Source organism: Nothobranchius furzeri, chromosome 17 (assembly GCF_043380555.1).
Source record: "Nothobranchius furzeri strain GRZ-AD chromosome 17, NfurGRZ-RIMD1, whole genome shotgun sequence".
NCBI classification, from domain to species: domain Eukaryota; kingdom Metazoa; phylum Chordata; class Actinopteri; order Cyprinodontiformes; family Nothobranchiidae; genus Nothobranchius; species Nothobranchius furzeri.
Window position 1 is genome coordinate 36,368,462 of NC_091757.1, and position 13,614 is coordinate 36,382,075.

Consider the following 13,614-nt stretch of genomic DNA (forward strand, 5'->3'; position numbering starts at 1 on the left):
TAAATTGGTTCATGTGGGATTGCAAATTAGATTTATTTTCATTAAGGAATAAAACAGAACTAATCTTGTTGCCTAGTTACTGATTGCTGGATCAGATAACATATCATATTAAAATGTGATAATTACAATGAATGCAGCTTCTATATAGTAAAGTAATTTAATTTCAAGTTAAAGCATATTTAAAGTGTTTCACCCATTCAGTTCGGGTTCAGTCCTTTTAAAATATTTCCCTAGATGTGTTGAAAACACAGATGACGTTGGTGTCTAGCTGCTGATGCTTCATGGGAACGCTATGTGAGAAATCCATATTATATGTCAGGTATCTGCTAGACCTTTAAGTTGTTTTTGATTTCATTTAAAACACAAAGGGGAGCAACATGGAACATTTGTGAATCAGACGACATTTTGCTCTAATGAAGCGTGTCTTGATGTCATAAAAAACGTTTTTAAACATTAGATATCTGGATGATGGATGACCTCCTCCAACAGAAGCCTTGTGTCTTAGTTATGCGATCTGAATACAAAAGGACGAGTGTTTCAAAATTAGAACTTGACTGGCTACTCAAAGATTCTTCACATTTCAAAACCAAATTTTTTGCATTTCTAAAATGGCAAAACTGCATGGAATTTGTCACTGACCAAACCTGCATCTAAACATGTGAGGTGATAAAAACTCTACTTTTCTGCCGCTTGATAGATTTTTTCAGATTTCAGATTTATTGGCCAAGAAAAATTACATTTACAAGGAATTTAGCTTCAGTAGGTGTTCGCTCTCTAAAACATACAACAACTACAATAAATGAGAATAAAAATACACAAAAAACAGCTCCTTTTAATATTAAAAAAGCTGCTAAGAGAAACATTGTTTAACTTTTATATGCATTTAGGACTTAAGGGGGCACTGTTGAGCTTAAATTAAACCTCACTGTGAAGGAAATGTTTCATCTTAAACCTCTTAAATGCAGCTGGGATGAAATTCACCTGTAGGGATATTTGGCTGATGGGGCGGATCAACATGATCATAACTATCGCCTCTCCAAGTACATCACTCACACTAAAAGTTCCTTTGTTCCTGCACAACCAACATCACAGCATGGCCAAACGTGTCTGTACTCTCTGATGAGATTGTTCTCATGGCAGCAGCATTTCCAGGACTTGGAAGCCTTTGTCCGGCCATTAACAAAAGCCTTTGGATTAGTGGTGAGGCGGGCTCAGAGTACAGCTGCAAGCGTGTATGGGCAGGCCAGTGGGAGGACGAGAGCCTCGGTGGGCTAAACACTCAGAAAAATGCAGTTTGGTGAGATTTCAGATCAGGGGTGGAGACGGGGGGTGGAGTTGGGGGGGAGCAGGTGCCGAGTTCATGGGGGGAAACAAAGGACACACGACCCCCACAGGACTCTAAAGGAAGTCTCACATCTGACAAAGAAAAGAAAGATTGAAGAAAGTGTTTTATGTCATTGGATGATCTTCAAAACTAATTCTTACAATTGTGAAAAAAATGCTTCTCCCTAAGAGGCGCGAACTCCACAGCACCATGACATTTAACAACTCAACTTTCCACTTTTCAAACAGGTCTACCTGTGAGAACATTCCGCCTTAAAACACAATAACAACCAAGTGAATGGGCTGACGCCTCGCCATTGGCCCAGGCAGCAGCCAATCTAACTGCAGCAGATGATGAGTCACAAGGAAGTCACCGACTGAGCCTATCTGAACTCACTTGGATACTTTACCTGCCTGAGCTCAGACCCAACATCTCATTACCTTTCCTATACAATCCACAGCTGAGGCTTGTGGTGTGCTGTGATCTCCAGAAGCAAAGTTGTTTGACCAACGCAAGAGTCAAGAAGTCATGGCAGTGGCTAATTTCCAGTACATTACTCGGATAAACAGTGGCTTCAAGGTCTACATATTAGAAGGTAAGCTTAGTAAGGCTTTGTTTTTATTTCCTTGGGTTGTTAAATGACCGATTATACTGAAAATTAATCATATTCATAGCTATGCTATAACCTTCTAGTGATACATTTTCATGTTTTCATCTAATAATATGTCAAAGTTTGTATCTGTTTTATTACATTTGTGTTTACCTCGTATTTCAATCAAATCCATTTAGAGGAAGGAGGAATTAGTTGTAGCAATCAAACAAACAGGAGATAAATAACAAGCTGAGCCTTGTAAAATATAAAGATTTTTCAGTGTTTTATAGGTAAACACCCCAGCTCTTTTAACATAAAACATAAAGAGTTTACTGTTGATTCTTTGAGCGTTCCCTCTCAGCTGACATTCTTTAAACAATTTGTCACTTTTTTACATGTCAGTAAAATCTGATTCAGCTCAACAAAGCATAAGGTCATGCAGCACATTCTCAAAGCTAATGAGGAAGAAATATCCATGCCCGGGGCATTAGAAAATCAGCATAGGTGTGGTTATACCTGCCCCCTCCACAATGGCACACTGTGAGAAGGAGCAGCACGCAGGTGTTGCTGTGTTTATGCAAGAGGGAATGCAAACTGAAGTGCTACATGCGGGAGGCTCAGTGAGGCTGGAGAAGGTCTAGCTGTCTGAATACAAACAAATCCTCTCTCCATCCAGTAAATGTGGATTTCAAAATGTAAAGTGAGCATGAAAGCCAAGCAAAAGTCCATGGTGTGTTCACATTTACAATGCATGAAGAGCAAGCTGGTGACTGACTGCACACTGATTTATTGAAATATCCTGATTTAAACTTGGAAACCAATGCAAGAGGTGACTGAGATCAAATAAACCCAGTATAGATGTGCCCCAGTGGTCCAATCCATTGTTTACAGCATGCTCTTCTTGCAGATGTGTGTGTTTGCAATCATTTAGAATATGTGTGTGTTTGCATGCGCTTGTGTGCTTGTGTGTGTTCTGCCCATACCATTAGTCTTCCAAGTCATGCAGATGTGTTCGTATGTATTCTAACAATAGCTGTTGACTGCTACCTTTGCCTTTTGTGAGCGTGTGATTGGGCCGAGCGCCAACATGTTGCTGAAAAACAACATTTACCGTTAGCACTGAATCAGCTGTGTCGTGTCGTAACCCCAACTGATCAAGTAGATCGGGTTCTACAGCTTAACGGAGTTTACAATTAACGGTGACAAAACAAAAAAAAAAAACGCTTTCCCACGAATAGTGGCCATACAGGTTGATGTCATGGATCACAACAAGCTATTAGTCATCAATGACAGTTACCAATTTTTGTGAATAAAACCATCATCATCATCAAATCCCACGGGACGAGTTTCTCACTGATTTCTGTTATTCTGATTCTACCCTTTGGTCTCTTTTAAAGGTCAACCCCATTCCCGGAGTGAAGACAGGTTCAGAAACATGCAGAATGAACGGGCACGAGCCCCCAACGCATATCCAATCAAACGCAAGCGCAGCCTTGAAAGAGGTCTAACATTGGAAGAAAGGTTGGTGAAACCACCTATTCTTAGATTTATATATGATTTTTAACACATGCATGCAGATTTTCTCAAAGGAATGAGACATTCTCTGACCGAGTACTTGTTTTAGGCGAGAGCGGGCAATAAACAGAAGCAAACTGGCCCAGAGACCCGGACCAGCACCTGCAGCTTCTAGCAGCCAACAGAGTCCCACAGCGAGCCCGAGTCCAACACCAAGCCCCACTAGTCCTTTGCCCAACTACGTGTACTACACACCTACCATGGACGAACCTCTCGCCCTCATCAAGAAACCAAGAAAAGACCCAGAAAACACAGAGAAGACTAAAATATCACCTGCCAGTCAAATTCAGGTACTGCAACCATCATGATCAAATAAAGATTGTATTTAGGAAATGTGGCAGGTTTTTGATGCCCTTTTGTAGTCCCAGTGCAGCTCCAGGCTAACCACAGAGGCTTGTACATTTCCAGCCGTTTTAGTCAGTGAATCTAACCTCACAGGCTTTCCGTGAGCGTACACAGGCCTAAGCTTGCCTGAGCTATGCAATCCAGCCGGATTCAGGAAGAAAATGTAAGCAATGGAGGAATTCCATCAACAAGACCGAACAGACTGCTTTGAGATGTTGATGCCATCACACTGGGAGTGAACCTTGCTTTCCTGAGCAAACCCAACCAGTTCAATCACTTTTAAACATTTTCAAATCTAACTGCTCGCATGGTGGTTGCTGTTAGATAAACAGGGTGTTTAAGCACGTTTAGATGACAGGAACACACGTTTAAAACTCTAATAGGGTCACAGCAAAAATACTGGTGCATTTCTATCCTAAATGTATTCTGATCATTCGTCTTTCCTCTTTAAGGTGCGTCCCTCTGTGATCACCTGTGTCCCCTCATCAAAAAGCCCTTCCAGCAGATCCGAGGTCCACAGTAGCCACTCATCAGGTCAGTACTCCTTTGTAAGCAGATCACTTACCAGACGTTCACTCCCTAGTCGTCACACTTGACTACATCACAGTGGATAACCGCACTCTTAGACTAACAAATACTGACTCAGCAAGGTGTGTATCTAATATTTGTCATGCATCCTTCCTTCCAGCTAATACCAAACACAACCTTGATCACGTACTTGAGGAGCATTTCAAGAGAAGCCTTGGATCCAGCTACCAGCAAAGTCGTTTGCAGCAGCTCTCCATCAGCGTGTCTGTTGATGACCACTTCGCCAAAGCTTTGGGCCAGGACAAGTGGCAGCAGATAAAATCCAAGTCTACCTCCTGCTCTTCCACACCGCCCAGCAGTCCAAGCGTTACCCACTCTCCCACCTACAGCCACAGTCCAAACCACAAAGAGTCCACCATGGGCTCGTCGCTGACCGCCGGCCACTGGCCTGTTAATTAAAACAGAACGATCGCTGGATCCATGTGGAAACTGACTCTCTGTTTTTACATTTCAATACGAATAGCTCTGCTTATGCGTGCAGCGCTTAGTGTTGTGAGTGAGCCACCCGCTGCAGAAGTGCTGTCTCTGTGGACATGAATGTGTTTGTGTGTATCCAAGCCTAATGGATAAATGCAGCATTACGTGTTTTTTGTTACATTTCTGCAGATTCTGTGCTTAGCGTCTGTGATTTAGTTGGTGAAATGGGGTGATTGATAAATCAACCATGTTATCCTTTACATTTCTTTAATTGTATGTCGTTTCTTTGAAAACTCTATGAATACCACATTCTGTGTAATATTTATGTTCTCATACTCTTGGGTTTTCTCTAGTCTGAGTGACTAGCCTGTCTGTAATGCAATAGTGTACACATAAGCTGTACACATGCCAGAGTCTCCATGAAAAAAATAATAAAATGGCAAATGCCTTTTTCTTACATGTTTGTGTTTTGCTGAATACTGAAAAACTCCAACAGAAGCAGAACCTTCCACAGGATGGTTCTGAATTTGTGAACACTTTCAATGCTTGGGCAGGGTGATCCATCAGACAGCTTTATGAGTCAGTGCAACACACCTGGCGACAAAGATCCAATCTTCCATGAGAAGGTTGTTTCCCAACACTTACTGGAAATGGATTGTCTGTGTGAACACTCCTTCTGGATGCCTTTTTCCTGTAAGTTCTGAGAGATTCTAGGGAGCATGTCCCAGCAGGCATTTGGTCTGGTGTTCTGACATTCCAGTCTCCTGAGAAAATGACTCTGTGAGATCCTACAGATCCTGTTTGGCAAGGGAAAAGAGGGAGGGAAAACGGTGAAGGAGGGTTGGGCTGATGGGCCCCAGCATGAGAAACAGCCGTGTTCTTCTGTTACTTATTTGCATGTCCTATCTTGTCTAATTTAAAAAATGAGAGGAAACATTCAGTGGAAGAAAACCTGAAATATTCTGCTTTTGAAAGATGGTTGTTTAAAAAAAAAGCGTTTTTAACAATGTGAGTTTAGAAGGTATCAGAATAAGGGAAAATGATGTGACTTTATTGGTCAAAAACATTTGTTTAGCACATGATTTACACAACATCTCTAAACCCTTTACCCGTAACAACAAAATGTTTACACTAAACACATCTAGGAGCAAATGCACAATTATGGGAGCAAATTCTGACAAACACCAGGTAATTACTTTCCCTTACTGAGTCCCAAACTGGTATTTCAACATGCTAAAAACACTTAACTGGAGGAACCAGAATAGGGACTTTGATGCCACCTAGAGGCATTCAGATAAACTTTTAAAAGCACAAACATGACCAGTGGTGTCGGTTTTTCATGTCGCAACAACAAAATCAGCCATAAACAACTCACTGGGAAAGATAAACTTTAACCCTCCCACTGTCCTAATGGGTGACCCCATGAGGAAAGTTGACCATTGAGCAGGACTGATGGTTTATCCCTTGAGCTCCACGTGGCAGGGGTGAGGTAGTGCTCACTCCTGCCACGTGGACCTCAAGGGATAAACCATTCATCCTGCTCAATGGTCAACTTTCCTTGCGGGGTCACCCATTAGGACAGTGGGAGGGTTAAAAGATTGGAGATTTAAAAAAGCATTCAACTCACTTCTCGAAGCTTTAAAGCTACCTGATAAATGATTTAGTGTTTAAATTTAGAAACTATTTTATCATGGAGTCAAAACTTTATGGTAATATGTTGAGGGTAGAGAAGAATGCTATGCTATGCTAGATGTAATATATATATAAAATCTGTGTTATGGTGTGTGTCCTGATGTTACACTCTGATTTGCATTGATCAGCCTGCTATGAGAATGCCAAGAAGAAAGCTTCTCATGCTGCAGCACAACAAATACGCATTGTTGAGTGAAAGAACAGCCGTGGATTATTATTATCCCGAAAATCCTAAAAAATGACAGGAAAACAGCATTTACCACATGGCAATAGTAATTAAGAATGTCTTGTAATACCAAAGATTAGTCACGTCACTCTGGGAAAAAATATCTCAGCCCTATTCGGTTCATCACTGTAATCTTCCAGTAAACCTTAAAAAAGTAGAACGTTAATCTCTCGAGAACATGGCTGTGTGGAACTACTAAGCATGTTCTGTGGAGGGAGCTCTTTTGAAGCTTCGTATCTAAATGATCCAATGAAGGTTTTTAGGATATAATTGTTTAAAAATTGATGATTTCACACAGCTACTGAGGAGGGAAAATGTCTAGCATTCAATTAAAGACAAAGAAATAACGATGAAGAAGGAAAATCTAATTACGCAGAATGAACAAAATAAAAATATGCTTTTGAATTCTGGTTCAGTGGAATTAAAAACACTGTCCTGAACCTAAATTATGGTAATTCTTAAAAAGATTGTCAATAATTTGACCAGATAATTTACACTAATGTGTGTCCTTTTAGTTTGTCGGTTTGGCTGTTTAAAGGGTGCAAAGTGGTCACAGTACTGTTTGGTATCAGGGTGTGTACCACTCTTATTATGGACCTTAAAAAGCTAATAACAGAGCTGTCTCTGAAGATTAGAACAACTTTTGTTCATCAGAATATAAAATGGTAAAGGCTAGAAGACTGTGACAGCAGTAGTACAAGTTACCAAGAACTATGAGCAGTGGCGGTTTTACCATTAAGCATAGGTCGGTGGCCGCCTGTGGCCCCCTTGTGTTCGGGGGCCCCCTAGCCCTGACTGCCGGTACCCCTCTGTTAATGCCACAATGCACTATCCATTTAAGACGGCGATGCACAGACAGGAAGTGATTGGTAGTCATTCCACTCCAATCCAGTTGGTGGCGGTAATGCACCAAATTGTTTATTGCCAAGTGCCATAAGACTACAAAAAGGAAGAAGAAGAGAGGCAGGAGTGTTCGTAACAAACTTGAAGCGGTAGTCAAAACATTAAGCATGAAATGGAGTTATCCTGGTGGCTCTAATAAGAGAAAGAAGCAGCTTGCTTTAAAAAAGTTTTTATCTTCACTTCCGAAAGTGACATCGTTTTTCAATGTAAACATCAAAGGAAGCAGAAAGGAAAGACAATGGAAAATGTTTAAAGGGAGGAAAACATAGACCAAAATGGAAAATAGAAAAAAAAACCAAGGCAAAAGCACAGGAGCACTGACAAGAAGAAGAAAGTAGAGCAAATTTTGAAAACACTCAAAAGGAGAGAAAGACAGGAAAAAAGAGGAGGACTAATAAAAAGAAAATAACTCATGGCAGAAGAGGAAAGAGTTTCGCAAATCCAGTTAAACGTAAAATTGTCGAAAATTTTTGTGTAAGGGGCCCCACGTCTGTGTTTGCCTTGGGCCCTCAAAGTGCTAAATCCGCCACTGACTCTGAGATCTAAAGAACTAAAGACAATCTCCTATCACCGACCCTATGAAGACATTTGATGACAGATTGAAAAGGTGGATATCTGTTATCCAAAGAACAGGAGTTCACCTAAATGCACGAAGACATACCACAAATGTTTCGTCAGAATTTCCTTTGGACAAATGAGACAGAACAGTAGCCTGGCAAGCCAGACTAAATAAATGTAATATTTAGTCTGGCAACGCTCCATTGACGGCTCTCGGTTGTGGGGCGGATTCTACCGTTGTCTTTCGAATGATCTCCGCATTCCACTGGACAATGAATGTGACATACTCACCGCAACAGCCATCGGTGATTGAGGCAATCCGCAGTTGAAGAAGGAGAAAACAGATATTTCTTTTCTAAAAAAAATGCACTTAAATACATCCATCTGCTCCTGATTCTAATGAAGTCCAAGTTCTAATAGTCCAAAATTGATGTAAAAGCCGTTTCAAATGAGCTGTCGCCATCTTGTTTCACTCTGTTGCATCATCCCACCCACCAGGCCTATAGAGTGCCCTGATTGGTCCACAAAGTGGATAAAGCTCTGTGATTTGTTCACTAAGCAGATAGAGCACTATGATTGGCCCACCATTATGGACCAATCACAGCTCTTTATGTGTTTGAAACCCCTCTAGAGAGCTGTGATTGGCCAGCCAGAATGCTGCTGGGGGCTGCAGTGGTTCCAGTGGAGCGTTCCTAGACCAAACTTTGCAAAGCAAGAATTTGGTCTAGTTCACTAGGCTAACAAAACAGAAGATTTTGGGCTAATTTAGCCATCAAAGTATAAATTCATTCTACTTGAAATGTGGTTGTTCTCTCTTTGCTGATCTGGACCACAAAGTTTGGTTTCATTATGGAAAAATTTATGTTTATTAATTCTTGACCATGGACTCAACCATCTGGATGTAATCTGTACTGCTCTATACCTCTCTGCATCCTCTCATACACACACACACACATTCTTGTATTCATACACACACTGACTCTCTCTCTCTCTCACACAATGACCTCACTCCTCCTTTCTGATCTTCCTCTCTATAAAGTATGTGAACAGATGTTCGGGGCATTTGCTTTGGCATCTTGCCACAGTTATAACAGTTTGACGCGTCTGCTCATTGTCTCATTCTCTCTTCACTATAGGTAATGGGTTATTGATGAAAATATTGATAAAATCCATGACATTGTTTGGTCCTTCGAGCCAAGTAGCTTAAGGGTCAAGCAGAGGAGTCTAACTAAATGTGATAATGAACAACTAAAGGATTTATACTCAGAAAGCAACAAAAAATAATCCAAAATAAAAGACTGACAAACGTAAAAACTACTAGCTTCATATGTAATCAGGTCATTCTCACATTAACGTGACCATCACATAGCAGTTGTCAGGTCATCATACTACTGAGCAAATCTAAGGGTCATTTAGAGTATGTGTCATCTTATAAAGCTTGTCTAGCAATAACAAAACAATGATGATGAGTCAAGGGCGAGAGCTGTCAAATGAGCTGCAGCTCCGTCCTTGTTGAATTAAGGAGGTGATAAGAAAGTGGGAGCTAATCTGCTCAAAAGTAGGGGCAAAATAAAGAATTTGTAAAAACAACAGAAAGCATTCACTAACCTACACAGAAGGAGTTCAATATTAAATTACAAAAACATTTAATTTAGAAACGATATAGATTGGCTAACACAAGGTAGAGGTATGTACATAACTGCTATAGTCTTCATAATTATTAAAGAACTAGGCTCTGATCATAAATCAATGCTATTGAAATCATGGACACTAAATCAAATCGAGGTAACTTCAACCATAAACGGGGAGATTTGTTTATAAGACTCATCTGTATCAAATCAAATCAAAGATACTTTATTAATCCCAGAGGGAATTTAGAGTTTTAGTACACACAATTCAGAGATCAGACATACATGGGCAAGACACATGACAAGAATCTCCAAAGTTGTGAATGTATTAAACACACCATTCTTGTAGGAGCCTAAGAAGTCATATGATAATAGCAAACTAGATAACCCATTATATCTAGAAATCTCAAATGGATAGCTTTCATAAAGTCATTGGATAGTCTCTAATGAATAATGTGTAGAGATCTGCTCAAGGCAAGCAAACCAGAACTAGGCTCAAGATGCGATAATGTTAAAAAAAACACAATCACTACTTTAGAAGGGTCAGGGGGTCATGCATTAATCTCTAACTTCCTAAGGATAGGGTGATTTAGGGTCAAAACAAAACATTTAACCGTCACTCCTATCTGAAACATTCCATGACAGGCCGAATGATCTCCTATCAGGGGCAGCTTGTACATCCTGCTTAAATATTATTTTCATTTCCTCTCATGGTCAAGGTATTATTGGTGTTCAACAGATGCACAAGCGTCACATAATTAGCAGATTGGCAAAAAGAATCAGATAACCACTCCACTCGAAGAGGGACGCCTGAGCCCTCCTGTCTGAGCAGGTCAGCGGGACTCAGCAATCTCATTTGTTTGGGTTGCGGTTGTCATGTTCTGTGGGTGGAGATGGCAGACCATGTGTGGTGGTGGGTTCCGGAGGCAGAAGAGCAGGCAGACGGATGTAAAAAATAAAAGATGTTTATTGTAGGACGGGAGCAACAGGACGAACGAACATGGACAACGACAATGAACCGACAAAGACAACAACCAGGAGGGAGGTATAAATACACAAGGGAATCAGGAACACATGGGCAGAGTAATCAGGGACAGGTGAGAACAATTAGGCAAATCAGGGCAGGAGAGACACAGTCAGGGAGGCTGGGGCGGATCATGACAGTACCCCCCCCCCCCCCCCCCCCCAAGGGGCGGATACCAGACGCCCACAAGCCACAAAACACAGGAGACATGGGCACAAATGAAGACCAGACCAGGGCACACATGACAAGGGAACACAGAAGACGAGACCAGGGAACAAGGAACACCATCCAGGGCTGCGGAGCAGGGGCCTCTCGGTTCAGGCGGCACTCCGTCTTACGACCAAACAGACGTGTCCAAGAACTTAGACCAGGGAAACTCGGACTCAAACACTTGACTCGGCTTGACACGAACACTTGACTCGGCTTGACACGAACACTTGACTCGGCTTGACACGAACACTTGACTTGGCTTGACACGAACACTTGACTTGGCTTGACACGAACACTTGGCTTGACACGAACACTTGACTTGGCTTGACACGAACACTTGGCTTGACACGAACACTTGACTTGGCTTGACACGAACACTTGACTTGACTTGACACGTAGACTTGACACGTACTCTTGACTCCAGGAACACAGGACACCAGGAACACAGAGACGAAATGCAGCAGCAGGTGTGGGACCCAGCGGGAACTGCAGCAGCAGGCATAGGCCCCAGCAGGAACTGCTGCATGGAGAACCTGCAGGCACAGTACCTGCAGGTGTGGACCAGGAAGTGGTTGAGTAGCGGGAGCGACGCGTGGAAGCCCAGCTCGGCGGCAGGTACTAGACATCTCAATCAGAGCAGGTGCACATCCCGATCTGCTGGGTCCATCGGCGAAGGCTCGGGTGAAAGGAAGCCAGAGAAGAGCGGGGAGACCAGCCCTACAAAAACAGCAGGTAGCGAATGACCCTGACCACCCCGAAGACAAAGTGGGATGCGCCAGGATCTCCCAGAGGACTTCGACCACCCCGAGAACAGGTAGGATGCGCCGAACACAAAAACTCCAGGCCAGAATCACCCTCTGCTGAAAGGGAGAAAAAAGAAAAAATAATCCTCCAGGAACAGGTGTTAGCTCACCACAGGTCCAGGTTTGGTCGGTTCATTCTGTCATATTCTGCGGGTGGAGATGGCAGACCATGTGTGGTGGTGGGTTCCGGAGGCAGAAGAGCAGGCAGACGGATGTAAAAATAAAAGATGTTTATTGTAGGACGGGAGCAACAGGACGAACGAACATGGACAACGACAATGAACCGACAAAGACAACAACCAGGAGGGAGGTATAAATACACAAGGGAATCAGGAACACATGGGCAGAGTAATCAGGGACAGGTGAGAACAATTAGGCAAATCAGGGCAGGAGAGACACAGTCAGGGAGGCTGGGGCGGATCATGACAGCGGTAAGGAAACAGTGGGATATTCATTTTCAGGGAATGCGGCCCTGAGAAGTTACATCAATTACACTCAGTCACGTTATAAAAAGGAAAAAAAAAAACATTTGAGTCAACTACGAAACAGTCAAATCACTCATTCCTCATATAAATCCTATTTAAAATAAATTTAGAGTTGCAACAAAGATTCTTAACCCTATCATGTTTTATGAAATCTAAATTATGAAAGTGGGTAATTTCATACCGTCTGCCCTTAAAGAAAAGTAATATTTAGACATTGACTAATTTTACATGATTTAAATTTCAATAAATTTATTTGATGTGTTCAGCAATAATTGTATTCATTAAGTTGTTTAAAATCTACCAACATTTAAATGTTTTAGTCTGAAACTGCATAAGTGTATTTCTCCCAAGTCTAAGTAAGCAAGGCCACGCAGCTGTGTCAACATTAATCTAACCTCTACTGATTTAGGAAACATGGCTCGATGTTTTACATCTCAGAGAGGACAGAGAACCTCAGATCAACTGTCCAACTGCTCCACACTTATTTTCAAACTCCGTTTTTAATTGAAAGCATTTACTTTTCATTGTTTGATATTTTCATTCAGCAATTATTTCCCAATACCTTCCTTAATAATGCTTCAGCCTCTTGGCTGATAGAATACTGTCTGTTACAATATGTGTGTCTTTCTGAAACGACCTTGCAATTTCAACCAGACACAGAGGAACGGGAAATTCTGTGTCAAAGCATTTTAAAAGTTCCCAAGCTGTGAGAATTGAACCAATTTAAACTTTTTAAATGTAAATTCCCTACAGCAGCTTTAATCTGCTGTTTCGTTTAATTTTACTGCCAGACAATGTCTCCCCTTGTTCTGATCACAGTTTCCTCTAATCGGAGATCTGAACAAGTTTCTACATTTTGACAGACGTCAGAAAGATTCAGCTGATGGCAAACGATATGTTTAAAGTGTTCAAAATGCAGTTTTGAATTCAACAGGTACTGCACACCAGTTCATGTCCAGCCGGGTGTGATTGTCATCAGCTGAACTCCCTTGTCTTGGTTTTAAACGTCAGAAACAAAGATTTTAAAAACAAAATAAGGAGATAAAATGCAATGTGACAACAGTCATTAGTTTAAATTGGTCTGGGTTTACTTTTTGACCAAACATACACTCTTAGCTTTTCCTTTTTTATTTGGGCACTTATTTTACTACCAAGTACTGATAGACAGTTAATGTCTCAAATTGAGGGATTTCACTAAAACCCTTTCCCTTTCAGCCACTAAAAGTGACACAGTTTATAGTTCA

General features: G+C 41.5%; 1 protein-coding gene across 1 annotated transcript; it reads left to right on the plus strand.

The window, feature by feature from the left end:
* Positions 1 to 1,718: 1,718 nt before the first annotated feature.
* On the plus strand, positions 1,719 to 5,300 carry vgll4l (vestigial like 4 like). The gene is made up of 5 exons (XM_015972177.3): positions 1,719 to 1,919; positions 3,314 to 3,437; positions 3,541 to 3,781; positions 4,289 to 4,370; positions 4,525 to 5,300. Exons 1-5 carry the CDS (start codon positions 1,853 to 1,855, stop codon positions 4,821 to 4,823), a joined length of 813 nt encoding a protein of 270 aa, XP_015827663.3. The 5' UTR covers positions 1,719 to 1,852; the 3' UTR covers positions 4,824 to 5,300.
* The last annotated feature ends 8,314 nt before the right edge of the window (positions 5,301 to 13,614 follow it).